General features: G+C 40.6%; 1 protein-coding gene across 3 annotated transcripts in view; it reads right to left on the reverse strand.

Annotated features, from left to right (window-relative positions):
* Positions 1-16,619, reverse strand: part of Mcub (mitochondrial calcium uniporter dominant negative subunit beta) — a 136,896-nt gene that overhangs the window by 29,771 nt on the left and 90,506 nt on the right. For 2 of the 3 annotated variants that reach the window (XM_047566456.1, XM_047566454.1), the window contains exons 2-3: positions 1,459-1,534; positions 685-855 (exon numbers count right to left, since the gene is read on the reverse strand). In XM_047566456.1, the coding sequence (XP_047422412.1) occupies positions 685-855; positions 1,459-1,534 (247 nt within the window). The remainder of the gene's footprint in view (positions 1-684; positions 856-1,458; positions 1,535-16,619) is intronic. The other variant, XM_047566455.1, reaches the window with a different exon arrangement.

A 16,619-nucleotide genomic window follows, 5' to 3' on the forward strand; every position in this document is an offset into this window, starting at 1 on the left:
CTATTGTGAATTGAGTTGCTATAAACATTGATGTGACTGAGTCTCTGTAGTACGCCAATTTTAAGTCCTTTGGGTATAGGCCTAGGAGTGGGATAGCTGGGTCAAATGGTGGTTCCCTTTCAAGTTTCCTAAGGAATCTCCACATCACTTTCCAGAGTGGCTGCACTAATTTGCAACCCAACCAGCAACATATGAGTGTGCCGTTTTTCCCCACATCCTCACCAACACCTATTGTTGCTTGTGTTCTTGATATTCGCCATTCTAATTGGGGCGAGATGGAATCTTAGGGTAGTTTTGATTTACATTTCTCTTATTACTAGAGATATTGAAACCTTTTTAATGTATCTGTTTTTTTAATTCATTTTTATTGTAAACAAATGGGATACATCTTGTTTCTCTCTGTATGTACATGAGGTAGAGGCATACCATTTGTGTAATCATACATTTACATAGGGTAATGATGTTTGATTCATTCTGTTATTTTTCCTTCCCCCCACCTCTCCCACCCCTCTTTTTCCTCTATATAGTCCATCCTTCCTCCATCCTTGCCCCACTCCCACCCACCATGAAGTTACATTTTTAAATAGTATAGATATGTTTCTAGAAAAGTAAAAAACCAAAACAAAGTCTCAGAAGAATATAGAGAAGCCTCTGGACAAAGTTGCGAAATGCACATGTATCTACCTGTTGTGAAGATGGCTGCAGTTTTGACACCTTTGTCTTCATCTTGTATGTCCTGAAGGAACGAACCAACTGTTGACAACATTGGTCTGACTACAAATTGACAGCGCTCTTTCCTGGATGGCAAAGTCAGTGTTATCAAGGGAAGACCGTGTCTATAATTAACTGTAATGTCTGTTGAGGGGGGGAAAAAAAGAGATGGAAATAGAGGAATGGATAAAACAGACTTAAAAAGACAAGAATTCTAAAGGGAATACTTAAATATATAATTCATAAGTCTCTGAATTTGGGCTGGGGATGGAGCTGACTGGTAGGGTACTTGCTTAACCCTGAGTTCCATCCCCAATTTGAGAGGGCAGGGAGAGTGGGAGAGAGAGAAAGGAAGAAGTCTCTGAATTCCCATAAAATTGTGCCTTCCTGGAATAGCGCCTTCAATGTCCTACAGTCTACATAGGCCCCACCATTCTGTAACTTTTTGCTATTACTTGTACCACACTGTACTGTAATGATCTGCTTAATGTCTTCACAGGAAGAGTTAAGTTTTTGAGAGCAGAAACTTTCTCACTCATCTCTAACTCCTCTGATTGCTAGGGTGGCAGTTTGCCAAAACATGTCACTGGAGATGTTATGTGAGCAGAAAAGAGAAAAACTGAACCTAGTAGTAGTGGGCCAGGTAGAGGTGCAGGAAAAGCCTGTTTGCTCAAACCCTTCCACTCCCACTTTATTTGAAGGAATGGAAATCAGTTCAGGAATCAGAGAAGTGAGAGGTGAACTTACCATCGGGTGGCTCCACTGTGCTATAAAGGTGCCGTGGGGAGTAGTTCAGATTTTCATGCAGCTTCACACAAAAAACCTGTGAGAAAGATTGTTTTCTTTTAAAAAAAAGTTGGAAAGCTGAAATAAGTGTCTTTACTAGGAGGTCATTTTAATCTTATATGTAAGAACAATGAAAATTTCAACTTCCATATATATCCAGGTAAAAGCACTGAGAAAACCCAGTGTGGTGGCACATGCCCATAAACCCAAAGGCCTGGGAGGCTGAGGCAGGATGGTCACAAGTTCAAAACTAGCCAAAGCAACTTAGTGAGGCCCTAAGCAACTTAACAAGACACTGCCTCAAAATAAAAAAATAAAAAGGGCTGGAATATAGCTCAATGATAAAACACCCCTGGGTTCAATTCCCAGTGCCAAAAAAAAAAAAAAAGACCTTACAGAAGTTCATTGCTATGGTTTAGGTAAGCAATCCTCAGAGGGCCATGTGTCCACCTTGTACCACTGGGAGGTAGTGGAAACTTCAAGAGGTGGGGTCTAGTGGGAGGTCTTAGGTCATCAGAGGCGTGCCCTGGAAGGGGATTGTGGGACCCTGGTCTTTCCCTCTTTCAAATCCTGGCCATAAGGTGAGCAGCTTGCTCCCCCATAGACTCCTGCCATGATGTACTGTGGTGCCACAGACCCAAAAGCAACAGGTCCAATCCACAATGAACTGAAACCTCCAAAATTATGAGCCAAAATAAACATTTTCTTCTGATAAATTTATTTGTTTTGTTACACTAACAGAAAGCTAACACTCACTAAACCTTTTTGGCATTTGTATGCTTGCTAGTATATATGCTGTAGCAGGAATACATTGGATAAGGTTCTCAAACTGGGATGTGAGGTACCCTAAAAATCCTAGAATTCCATGAGAATTTTTAAACATGGAGTTTCCTTCTAGGTGATGATCTAAAACCAAGAAGTACAAGCATACGCATTCTACCTACTTAATTCTCAAAGTATAGTTCCAGTCAGAAGCATCAGCATGTCCTTGGAGCTGAATAGAAATGCATAAGAATCTCATATTCAATCCAGACTTAGGGAATTAGAATCTGCATTCCAACAAAATCCCTAGGCTATTTCCATGCACATTAAGATTTGATAAACAGAGGCTGGGGAGATAGCTCAGTTGGTTGAGTGCTTGCCTTGCAAGCACAAGGCCCTGGGTTCGATGCCCAGCACCCCCCAAAAAAAAAGAAAAAAAAGATTTGATAACATTGCTTTGGCTTTGTCTGTCCAATATTGTAGCTACAAGTCACCACATGGCCATTTAAATTGAGCTTTACACAAAAAATTCAGTTCCTGGGTGATCTCTGCCACATTTCAAATACTCAAAAGCTCCATTTGCCTACTAGCTCCCCCATAAGCAGAGATAATAGAGCAGTTCCCTCATCACAGAAAGTTCTACTGGACAGCATTGATGAATCTACATCTGAATGGCCACCTTACTATGGCACCTATATTTACGGTTTGCACTGGTTTTTGTGTTTACGACTATATGATCCTTATGAGGGCCAACTGACATCATCAAGGTTCACAATATGAACAAAGATATTGTGGTAGTAGATTGAAGAATCGATTCATAGGCATTTGGAACTCAAAGAATTTGGGCCAGAAGAATTAATATAGTTATAACCTGGTGGTTGTTTCATATCAATTTACTTTTAAAAAATGCACTGTCTTCTAGTAGTTTATAAGCAATAAACTTGTAACTATGCAATAAAGAATTATTAATTACATTTCTCAATGTAATCTTCAGGATTTGAGGGTACATTATTAAGATAATAAATCAGTAGTCAGGGTATGAGGGGGTCCCTCAAAAGCTCATGTGTGAGATAATGCAAGAAAGTTCACAGGTAAAACAAATGTGTTATGAGAGTCTTAACCTAATCAGTGCATTCATATTTTGATATGGATTAACTGGGTGATAACTATAGGTCAGTAAGTTTGGCTGGAGGACGTAGGTCACTGGGGATGTGCCTCTGAGGTATATTTTTTGTCTCTGGAGAGCAGAATGCTCTGTTTCCTGGTGGGCATGTCCTGAGTTGCCCCATTTTGGGCCCAGAGCAATAGAGTCAGCAATCTATGGATTGAGGCCTCTGAAACCATGATTGCCAAATAAACTTTTTCTCCTCTAAAATTGTTCTTGTCAGGTCTTTTGATCACAGCAGCAAAAAAGAAAAAAAAAAGGATTAAAAATAGGGTACATACACTATTAACAAAAATAAAAATGATACTGACTCAAATGATGTTTCATTGTGTTCAAAATCAAGAGTCTTATCAGTATATCGAACAAAATATTCAAATACATATTTCTAGTATTAAACACATCATAGGCAGTTAGTTGCAGCAAAACATCGTCTGTCACATTAATTTAAGGCTGTTCATTTGAATTTGATTTCTAAAATTATAACTCACTACCAAGATGAGAAAGAAAATAGATGCAGCTCCCCGTTAATAAATGTACATAAGGAGTCTCCAAGTTTGGATAATGAATACTGCGATGCCATTACTTTTAGTGAAATCACATAAAATAGAAAAATTTATCCATTGCAAACACATCAGATTATCAAGATTTAAAAAAAAATAGTTCAATGATACAAATGATTCTGCATGTATAAAAGTCAAATACAGAAGCACTGGTGATGGGGTGGGGTTAAAATTATGCTGGATGTAGTCGTGCACACCTGCAATCCCAGTGGCTTGGGGGGCCGAGGCAGGAGGATGGCAAGTTCAAAGACAGTCTCAGCAACTTAGTGAGGCCCGAAGCAACTCAGTAAGACCCTGTCTCAAAATAAAATTCAAAAAGGGCTGGGGATGTGGTTCAGTGGTTAAGCGCCCCTGGGTTCAATGCCTGGTACCAAAAAAAAAAAAAATTAAAGCCCCTCCCTTTACTTCTCCACAGTCCCACAGCTTTCCCCAGAGGTAGTCGCTTTTAATTAGTGGTTTAGTTCGTATCCTTTCAGACTTCTTTCTGTAAATTACTGCCTTTACGTGTTTAAATTCTATGCTAGAGTCTGCATAATGCTCAAGACAGTGTGTATTGATTCTGGATGCTAGCAACCTAACTCCCGATCACAGTAGTACCTGGCTTTTACTGTGCTGGTGATGTTTCTCGGCTACTACTGAGGAAGTCATTTTAAAAGGCATCTACCTGACAACCAGAAAATGCTGAAAGAAGGTAGAGTGGCCAGAGAAAAATAGCAGGGCTTTCTCAAGCTTTTGCATGTCTTAAGAATCACATGAAGGGCTTGAAACATTCCTGTGCACCAGCCTCAGGGATTTATTTGTTTGTTTGTTTTTCTAATAGGTCTGAGGAAGGGATGTGAGAATCTGCAATTTTTAAAATAAGCTCCAAGGTGATACTGAAGTTTTAAGTTTGAGAACCACACTGAGTAGCTGGGCTCTCGTAGATCCTCCACACCCTTTAGGGCACTATGCTAAATTTCTGCATGGAATCAGAATTTTGAATTCCAAATTTTAGTGCCTGGTCAAGAGCTGCTGCCTCAATTGGTATCCAGATATCAGAGCAAAAGATGACTCAGCTTTTCTTTTATCATATAACTGCAAAATAAAATTCTAATCATTTCACAGCTGTACTTAAAACCCCTTAGCCTTCAACGTCTTATATGAAGTAGAAAGAACTGTGACGCTGGAATTGACAAGGCAGGTTCTAAACTCAATTCAGTCACTTATCTTCTGGGAGATCACAGATGAAGTCATTTTCATTTGACCTCTCTGTGCTGCTGTTTTCTCAAGACTTTAAATGGGCGTTTCAGTCTGTAGAGTGCTTTGATAAAATACCATAAACTGGGTGACTGACACAAAATGAAAATTTATTTCTGTTCTGGAGGTTGGGAAGGCAAAGATCAAGGTCCTCACAGATTCAGTGTTTGGTAAGGGTTTCTTTTTGGTTCACAAATGGTGTCTTCTGTGTCCTCCCACGGTGGAAGGCACTTGGAGACTCTCAGGAGCTCTTTATAAGGGCCCTACTCTCATTCACAAGGGCTATGATTTCATGACCCAATCAACTTCCAAAGGTCTCACCTCCTAATACCACTAGTTGCAATCAGGCCTCTACATATGAATTTTGGGAGATACAAAGATTCAGAAAGCAATGGAAATAACAGTATCTGTCTTACAGAGCTGATATGAAGATAAAATGAAACAAACTCCTAAGTAGCAGGTATAGTTTATGAGTCCAGCAGGTACACTGTGGACCAATCACCTCCAAAGCTTTGTCTGTGTCCTCACAGGCACTCAGTAAAGGAACTTAGGTCTCAGCTAAAGGAGCTATTTGCTCATTAACTCATTAAAGTGACTTTCTCTATTCAATTCTGCCTAACAAAATCCTTTCTCTCAAGATCCAACTTTAATGCCATTTCTTCCTTCTAAGTTTGATGGTGGTCCATTAGAAAGAACAGGTTTTGCAATCAGAACCAGGCTGGAATCCCAGCTTCAAGATACCCAGCAGCTATGATCCTTGATAGGTAGAGGAGGGCTCAGGAAGACATGGGTTATAAGAAAAAGAAGAGAGTAAGGTGGGCAGTGAAAAAGTGAGCCAGGGCATAAATGTGGAAGAGATCTCTTTGAACTTCACAGTAAAAGGAAAGCAGGTGTGAAAACCTTCGATACCAAGATGCAGTCATTTATGTCAATCCCAAACAAAATGGAGCCAGGAGGCCAGGAAGGGTCATCACACACGTATGCCTATGAGGTAGACTGTGCAAGGAACTCCTTGAAACTCTAGAGTCCCACATGAGCCGCTTTCACAGGGATACTTGCCTGACAATGGCCATGTCCATCAGTGAGCTGGTGCTGATTCCTGCAAAAAGGCCCTGGAACCTAAGGTCTTTGTTTCAAAATGGCCTAAGCAGATCTCTCCTTTTTGTCTTTAAGAGTGCCCCTTCTGCCCCAACTCCCTTGGATGTGCCTACGGTCTGCAACAGCATGTGTAACCTGGATTGCAATGCCTTGCTATTCCAAATAAACTCTTTGCTTTGGGGAGTCAGTTGGTCTGTCACTCATTTTAAGTTGATGGAGGCAGTAGTAGAGAGATACAAAACGATCACATGTTGGGCCAATGAATAAGATTTTCATGGGCTTCTAGATCTATGTCATATTTTTAAAAATTATTTATTTTTGTGATACTGGGGATTAAATTCAAGGTTGTTTTACCAGCTACATTCTCAGCCCTTTTTTTTATTTTGAGATAGGGTCTCACTAAGCTGCCGAGGCTATCCACCTACCTCAGCCTCCTGAGTTTTCAGGATTACAGGCATGCACCACCATACCCAGCTCTATGTTCTATTTTAGATCAAAGATCTTTATTATTAATTAAAGATGCAATTTCTGCTCAAGATGGTGGGGTAATTTCCCACATAAGAGCCTCCTCTGCTCCATGCTCTGAAACGACATTAATGTGTCTCCAAGTACCAAAAGTAAAAGAGAAACACAGTGGAAAGCAGAACTCAAGTGGAGGCTCAGCTGGGTGCTGGTTTCTACAGAAAAAAATGTTTCAGTGGAAAATCATGCGTTGCCTACAGCACAGCTTTCCAGGATTTCAAATCCTAGCCCTCTCCATTAGCTCAGGGCTGTTTTGCAACTATTCATGAACTATAGGTAACTGTTAAGTTACCTATACAGTCCGGGAGTGATGTAATTGACTTTCCTTCTGTGGAAATACCAGTTTTATCTCCACTTGCCAGTCACCTTAACATTCCTATCTTCAAAGGAATTTTTATTGATTTGAGTTTTTCCTTTTAACCAGATATAACATCTGGTGGTTTCTTCATATCATAATAATAGAATAAATTCTTTAACCCTTGTTCATTTTTATATTAGTGTGTCATAATAAGAAATATATATTGTATGCCTGAAATGGATTCCAAGTCCAAGGTCAGCCTGGACAACTTTGTGAGACCCTGTCTCAAAATAAAAAGGACTGGGGAGTTCAATGGTAGAGTGCTCCTAGTTCATTCTCAGTACCACAAATAAAATAAGTTTATCTTTGTCCTCAGTTCCTGGCAAAAAGTTTCTAAGATGCTTGTAACTTCCTGGGTGGTTGGAGCCTCTTGTGTTCCAACAAGGCAACTCTTAGTGGGATCCTATATAGCTTCAGGATGGGGGCTGGTTGCCAGAAAGACCAAGCCTTGATTAGAAACCTTAAACTTTCCGTCCCACTCCCCCAACTTTTAAAAGGGAAAGGGGCTGGAAACTGAGTTAACACACCTATCATATCTTTGTGACAAAACCCACATAAAAGCCTCTTAGATGACAAGAGTGACAGAACTTCTGGGTTGAACACATCTATGTGCCAGGGAGTGACGTCCCTTGCCTCACAGCACAGAGGCTCCAGGCTCGGGCCCTTCTGGTCCTCATCTTATGTCCTCTTCATTGGGTTGTTCATTTGTAATTCTTCATAATATCCTTTATGACAAACCAGGAAATGTACAAGAAGCATTTTCCTATGATCTCCTGTAGCAAACAACTGAACCTAAGAAGAGATGCATGGTTCACAGCTGATGGGTCTGAAGTGCAAGAGACCCAGGACTTGGGATTGGCTTCTGAAGTGGGGGCAGCTTTGTGGCACTGAGTCTTCATCTGTGGGATCTGATGCCAATACCAGGTAGGCAGTGCAGGACTGAATTGCAGGATCCCCAGCCTGTGTCTGGAGAGTTGGGGAATTGGTTGTTGGTGTGACGGAAAACCCTACACATTTGGAGTCAGAAATGTTTTATAGGTAGAAATAGATCAACGTTATTCCTATGAGAATTGTGAAAATTATCTTTTAATATCACAGAACAGGAATAATAGAGTTTAACTCTTTGGGGGGTAGCAGGCACTACAAGTGTCCATGATGAGACCAAGCTAAGCTTTCCAATGATTTATGGCTTGATCTGTGACATCTCTAGTCACATCACAACTACATCCCAGGGCAGGGAACACAGGCTGTCAATTTAAGAACTTTTTCTGTGCTCGGATCACAGGAGTCCAGGTGGAACAATGTAAAATTACTGGCCAGAAATGGACAAATAGAGAATGAAAGACAAACTTTTACTAAGAGTCTGCAATCCAGAATTCTAAAATATGAGAAGTTAAATGCTAAGAAAAAACAACAAATTTATTTTGAAGGCTAATTCACTTTAATTAAAACAAAAATAAGAGTTACCCCAAACTGGCTTTAACATAAATTATATTTAGGGCCTGCAAAAAGATAAAAGTGAGAATTGGTTTAAAAAATGAGTGATTCTGATCAACTAAGCAGAATTCCTGGAAATGCAAAATGTATAAGTAAAAACCCTTCATAAGGACTAGATTAATTCTAGGTGGGATTAAGTAAGCAGAAAATAAAACTAATATATCAAACAATATTTCACCAGGAACAGAGAGCACAGAAGTTTGTGGTAGGAAGTTTGAGAATCCAAAAAGCACGAATTCTTATCTATTTCTAAGGAGAATATAAAACAGTACAAGCATTCTGGAAAAGGCTTGGCAGTTTTTCATAAATAAACATGCAATTAGATGTGACCTAGCTATTTACCAGAAAAGAAAATGGTCTTCTGCAATTGGTAAAAATGCTAATTCATGTCCTGCCTCTGAGCACATGCTTCCTGGGCACAGGCTGGGAAGCTGGCACAAAGGAGCACAGCAAATACACACTGAAGGAAGTAGTAACCTTCAAGTTGTCCTACCCCAGAATGCAATACTAAGGAAAATTACTCAAGGTCCGAGGAAACGAAGAACTTTTAGATATGCAGGATCATAGCTTCTTTGCCACAGATCTTTGCTAAGAAACTTCTTGGATAGAAGGAAACTAAGCCCAGATGGAAGCAAAATATAAGAAAACAAGGTTATGGGCCAAAGTGTGTCCCCTCTCTAATTCATATGAACTCCTAAATCCTTAGTACCTGAGAATGTAACTGTATTTTAAAGAGTTTATTAAGCGAAGGGCAAGGGTATGGTCCCTAATGAAACACGACTTGGGTTCCCCACACATGTTTAATCAAAGAGGAAAGACCATGTATTGACACAAGTCACAGAGAGGCTCAAAGAAATCAATTCTGCTGACACCTAGTGTCCAGAACTGTGAGAAATTTGATTTCTCTCGTTAAGCCACCTGGTCTGTGGTACTTTGCTAAGGCACATAAAAAGTTGTAAAATATGTTAGTAAACTATTGATTGCAAGAAATTTTAAATAAACTTTTTATATTAAAATGAAGAGCTGGGATGTAAAATGTACAAGTAAAAAACCTGCATAAGGACTAGATAAATTCTAGGTGGGATTAAGTAAGCAGAAAATAAAACTGATATATCAAACATTATTTGGGATGTAGTTCAATTGTGGGATGCTTGCCTACCATAGGTTAGGGCCTGGGTTTGATCCCCAACATCACAATAAAAATGGAGAAGGGAATGAAACAAGATTTGGCATGTTATACCCAGTGGATTCTTAGAACATCTGAAGTCCTTGCCATGTTTAGGAGAAGGGCAAAGATAATGAAAAACTTGAGACTTTGAAAAAAAGTTATAATTGAGTATATGTGTATGTTAGTATAGTTAATAATATGGTATGTATATGGTTTCTAATGGGATAGAAAAATTAATAGAACAAATGTTTTCAAGGAAAGTAGAAAAAAAGAGGAGAAAAAATACATAGCAAAAATTATTTTTGAAAATAGAGAACACATGTATCCACAATCCCAACAACACCTTTTTATGCCAACTTTCTACAGATGGCTAGGCTCACAGAATCATATGGTCAAAGGAGAGCTGATCATTAATTTTGTAATTATCTACCCACCTCTTTAAAAACTTTTCATAAAATGATAGCTCGTTCATATCCTATTCTATGCATGTAACAGCATTTAATACTTACCTGTTGGATATTTCCATTTACTATTTCTAACTTCACTATTTTCCTCATCAGAAAGGAATGCATGACCATTTAAGAGCATTTGTGAAAAAGACAACAAAAGTGACCATGATACCATCTTCTAGAATTATTGTTAGCCCTGATGGATATCTTCCAGTTTATTTTCTATTGACTTTATTGAATTTTTTACTATTACAACAAAATTAATTATAACATCTTTGCACATAAATGCTTATTTATATCTTTATCACATAATAGAATGATTAGGTTCTAGGACACTAATAATGTATCAAACTTTTTGGAGGCCAGGCATGGTGGTACATGGCTATAATCCTAGCAGCTCAGGAGACAAAGGCAGGAGGATTACAAGTTCAAAGTCAGCCTCAGCAACTTAGCAAGACCCTGTCTCAAAAAAAGGTGTGTGTGGGGGGGGGTGTCACTGGGGATGTGGCTTAGTGGTTAAGTGCCTCTGGGTTCAATCCCTGGTACTGAAACAAACAAACAAAAACCCACTTCTTTGCAGAATATTTTCTTTATTTTCATGTTGTTTTTCTCATCTAATGCCAGTTTAGTAATAGTCTGAGTTCAAACAAACAAACCTTCATAAAGTTTAAAGTCCAAAATCAAACAGTAACGCACATATCTGAGCATCTCTGGAGCAACAAGCCTCCCTCCTGGTGCCCCCTGCCCAGATAGGCCCACCAGCTGTCTTCACTGGACAATTAAAGATCCTCAACCAACACCTCCTGAACTGACTCACTCTATTTCCTCCATACACCTGATCCTCCCTTAGGTTTTTGCTTGATGAACTGAAACCACTGACTGCCACTGTTATAGTAGTCTCGAGTTGAGGATCTGATAGTTAAGATCAACTTATCTATCTTCCTACCTTCCTACCTACCTACCTAACACAGAAAGACCTATCTATCTAGTGATACCTATCTAGTGAATGTCAAAGCCATTCTTCTTCATGGCTAAGTAATATTCCATTGTGTAAATGGATCAAGGACCTTGAGATCAGACCAGAAACGCTGCATCTTATAGAAGAAAAAGTAGGTCCAAATCCTCAACTTGTTGGCTTAGGATCAGACTTCCTTAACAGGACTCCTATAGCACAAGAAATAAAAGCAAGAATCAACAACTGGGTAGATTCAAACTAAATAGCTTTCTCTCAGCAAAGGAAATTATCAGCAATGCGAAGAGACAGCCTACAGAGTGGGAGAATATCTTTGCCAGTCATACTTCAGATACAGCGCTAATTTCCAGAATATATAAAGAACTCAAAAACTCTACATGAAGAATACAAATAACCCAATCAACAAATGGGCTAAGGATATGAACAGACACTTCACAGAAGATCTACAAGCAATCAACAGATATATGAAAAAATGTTCAACATCTCTAGTAATAAGAGAAATGCAAATCAAAACCACCCTAAGATTCCATCTAACCCCAATTAGAATGGCAATTATCAAGAATACAAGCAACAACAGGTGTTGGCGAGGATGTGGGGAAAAAGGTACACTCATACATTGCTGGTGGGGCTGCAAATTAGTGCAGCCACTCTGGAAAGCAGTGTGGAGATTCCTTAGAAAACTTGGAATGGAACCACCATTTGACCCAGCTATCCCACTTCTCAGTTTATACCCAAAGGACTTAAAATCAGCATACTACAGAGATACAGCCACATCAATGTTCATAGCTGCTCAGGTCACAATAGCCAGATTGTGGAACCAACCTAGATGTCCTTCAATTGATGAATGGATAAAGAAACTGTGGCATATATATACAATGGAATATTACTCAGCTATAAAAAATAATAAAATTATGGCATTTGCAGGCAAATGGATGAAATTGGAGAATATCATACTAAGTGAGATAAGACAATCTCAAAAAAACCAAATGACGAATGATCTCACTGATAAGCGGATGATGACACATAATGGGGGGTGGGAGGGGGGCAAGAATGGAGGAAGGAAGGACTGTATAGAGGGAAAAGAGGGAAAAGAGGGGTGGGAGGGGTGGGGGGGAAGGAAACAATAACAGAATGAACCAAACATCATTACCCTATGTAAATGTATGATTACACAAATAGTATGCTGTTACTCCATGTACAAACAGAAACAACATGTATCCCATTTGTTTACAATAAAAATAAATTTAAAAAAAATTCCAGTTTCTTGCAAGATGGCGGACTAGAGGGCGGCTGCATTTCATGTTGCTCTAGGACTCAAGATTCAAAAGAGGAGATAGTGACTTGGGACCAACTCAAAGCCGCCGGGTGAGTTTCTCCCATAGGGGAGGTGTCCCGGATGGGGCAGTAGCCCTGGAACGCAGAGAACTTTGTGAAGTAGAGTGACTGGGCGAGATGCCCCTCCCCTGCCGGAGCGGTAAAAACGGACAGCGAAGCCGAGCGAAAAATGGCGGATTGAAGTTTCCAGGACTGCGGGCAGCTTCTCTAACCTAAGGAGACTCGTCTGCGAAGGGTGAGGCTCCCAAGCCCAGGAGGGAGGTCCGGGCCCCTGGGAACGTTGCCTGAGAAGGCTGCCCTGCCCAGGCGGCAAGACACACCTCCCCCCGCAGTGAACTCGGAAAGCGGGGAACTTTGCAAAGGAGGTTGCGCGACACACCGTTTGGTTTTGGAGCGATCTGCCAGAGCTCCAGCGGCTGCCAGAGAAAGAGTGGGGCGGCGAGTTGTTTGGATCCAGCAACCGCCTGAGCAACGGGAAGGGGGCTGTCCAGAGGAGGTGGAGGTACGCAGTGAGTGGCTTGGTCTCCAAGCGCCCACACAGAGCACTGGGTGGCTGCCTGGAGGAAGAGACGAGCGACGGGTCACTGGGGCTTGGAGCATATGTACGAGGCTCCAAGTGACTGGTCAGAGGGCGGGTCGCACAGCCAGGCGATTAGGTGCATAGCACGGTCCGGTCCAGGGACCTAGGCACTTTTTCTTGAATGAACTACACAGAGACAAGCTGAGGGGCGAAGTGAAGGTTCTAGGACTGCGGGCAGCTTCTCTAAGAAGGGACAACCTAAGGAGACTTGTCTATGAAGGGTGAGGCTCCCAGGCCCAGGAGGTAGGTCTGGGCCCCTGGGAAGGCTGCCCTGCCCAGGCAGCAAGACACACCTCCCCCCACTGAAACAGTGAACTCGGAAAGTGGGGAACCTTGCAGAGGAGGCCGAGCAGCACACCGCTTGGTTTTCTGGTTTTTTGGAGCAATCTGCCAGGGCTCCGGGGGCTGCCAGAGAAAGAGTTGGGTGGCGAGCTATTTAGATTCAGCAACCGCCTGAACAACGGGGAGGGGGCTGTCCTGAGGAGGTGGAGGTGCGCAGTGAGTGGCTTGGTCTCCAAGCGCCCACACAGAACACCGGGTGGCTGCCTGGAGGAAGAGACGAGCGACGGGTCACTGGGGCTTGGAGCATAATGTACGAGGCTCCAAGTGACTGCTCAGAGGAGGGGTCGCATAGCCAGGCCGATTAGGTGCAAAGCACGGTCCGAGTTGGGGATCTAAGCACCTTTTCTTGAAAGAGCTACACAGAGACTAGCTGAGGGGTGGAGCGAAGGTTCCAGGACTGCGGGCAGCTTCTCTGAGGAGGGGCCACCTAAGGAGACTCGTCTGCAAAGGGCAGGGCCCCCAAGCCCAGGAGGTAGGTCCAGGCCCCTGGAAACATTGCCTGGGAAGGCTGCCCTGCCGAGGTGGTAGTTGTGGACTGAGGGGAACCTCTAGGAGGGGAACGGACTAGCGAGACCTCCCCACCGGGTGGGTGTTCCCCGCCGAGTGAGGTTTTCCCACAAAGACGGTAAAACCAGAGACACAGGCACAAACAGGCCTTGCCTCAGCCCGCAACCTAGTTCCCCTTTGGATGACCATTGGTCAACAAGTGGAGGCACCTCTACCCACTAGCAGGGAATATACCCCACCTGAGAGTCACCACCCCTAGAGAGGCAGCTTCCTTGTGGAGCACCGCATTATCAACTTCCTCCAAGACTTCAAGCTACTGAAGGATAAGAGGGGATATACTAGCAATCTTCAGGCACATTAGAAGTCAATAGAGGAAATCTGCAATATCTTAAGGACCCACTGATTCCTGAACAATATGAGAAAACAAGGGAAGAAAATGCCCCAAGCAAGTCTAGATGTTTACATCAATAAAATCCAGCGACAGCATGGCAGAAGAAATGACAGAAAGGGAGTTCAGAATGTACATAATTAAAATGATCAGGGAAGCAAACGATGAGATGAAAGAGCAAATGCAGGCATTGAATGATGAGATGAAAGAGCAAATGCAGGCAATGAATGATCGCACCAATTGACAGTTAAAAGAGCAAATACAGGAAGCAAAAGACCATTTCAATAAAGAGTTAGAGATATTGAAAAAAAAACAAACAGAAATCCTTGAAATGAAGGAAACAATAAACCAAATTAAGAACTCCATAGAAAGCATAACGAATAGGATACAACACCTGGAAGACAGAACCTCAGATATTGAAGACAAAATATTTAACCTTGAAAACAAAGTTGAACACATGGAGAAGATGGTAAGAAATCATGAACAGAATTTCCAAGAACTATGGGATATCATGAAAAGGTCAAATTTAAGAATTATTGGGATTGAGGAAGGCTTAGAGAAACAAACCAAAGGAATGAACAATCTATTCAATGAGATAATTTCAGAAAATTTCCCAAATCTGAAGAATGAAATGAAAAATCAAGTTCAAGAGGCTTACAGGACTACAAATACACAAAATTACAACAGACCCACACCAAGGCACATTATAATGAAAATACCTAACATACAAAATAAAGACAGAATCTAAAGGCTGTGAGATCAAAGAACCAAATTACATTCAGAGGGAAACCATACAGATATCAGCAGATTTTTCAATCGAGACATTAAAAGCTAGAAGGGCCTGGAATAACATTTACCAAGACCTGAAAGAAAATGGATGCCAACCAAGAATCTTATACCCAGCAAAACATACCTTCAAATTTGATGATGAAATAAAATCCTTCCATGATAAACAAAAGCTAACAGAATTTACAAAAAGAAAGTCAGCATTACAAAACATTCTCAGCAAAATATTCCATGAGGAAGAGATAAAAAACAAAGAAGCAAATCAGCAAAGGGAGGAATTATCTTAAAGGAACTGTCAAATAAAGGAGGAAACAAGTTGTGTCAAAAAAATAAATAAATAAATAAAATTTAAAACATGAACCAAATGACTGGGAATACAAATCATATCTCAATAATAACCCTGAATGTTAATGGCCTGAATTCATCAATCAAAAGACACAGACTGGCAGATTGGATTAAAAAGAAAAATCCAACAATATGTTGCCTGCAAGAGACTCATCTCATAGAAAGAGATACCCATAGACTAAAGGTGAAAGGGTGGGGAAAAACATACCATGCACATGGACTCAGCAAAAAAGCTGAAGTATCCATCCTCATTTCAGATAATGTGGACTTCAAGCCAAAGTTACTCAGAAGGGATAAAGAAGGACATTTCATACTGCTTAAGGGAACCATAAATCAGCAAGAAATAACAATCATAAACATGTATGTCCCAAATACTGGCTCATCCATGTATGTCAAAAAAATCCTTTTCAATTTTAGAAACCAAATAGACCATAACACAATAATACTAGGGGATTTTAACACGCCTCTCTCACCACTGGACAGATCTTCCAAACCAAAATTGAACAAAGAAACCATAGATCTCAATAACACAATCAATAATTTAGACTTAACAGACATTTATAGAATATACCATCCAACCAAGAGTGAATACACTTTCTTCTCAGCAGCACATGGATCCTTCTCTAAAATAGACCATATTTTATGCCACAAAGCTAATGTTAGCAAATACAAGAAGATAGAGACACTACCTTGTATTCTATCACATCATAATGAATTGAAGTTAGAAATAAATGAAAGAGTAAAAAACAGAAACTACTCCAACACCTGGAGATTAAACAATATGCTATTATATGATGAATGGATAACAGAAGATATTAGGAAGGAAATTAAAAAATTCTTAGAGGTAAATGAGAACAAAGAAACATCATATCAAAATCTCTGGGACACTATGAAAGCAGTACTTAGAGAAAGATTTATTTCATGGAGCACATTTAATAAAAGAAGTAAAACTCAAAAAATAAATGACCTAACACTACAGCTCAAATCCCTAGAAAAAGAAGAACAGACCAACACCAAAAGTAGTAAAAGACAGGAAATAGTTAAACTCAGA

Source organism: Sciurus carolinensis, chromosome 10, assembly GCF_902686445.1.
Source record: "Sciurus carolinensis chromosome 10, mSciCar1.2, whole genome shotgun sequence".
Classification (NCBI taxonomy): domain Eukaryota; kingdom Metazoa; phylum Chordata; class Mammalia; order Rodentia; family Sciuridae; genus Sciurus; species Sciurus carolinensis.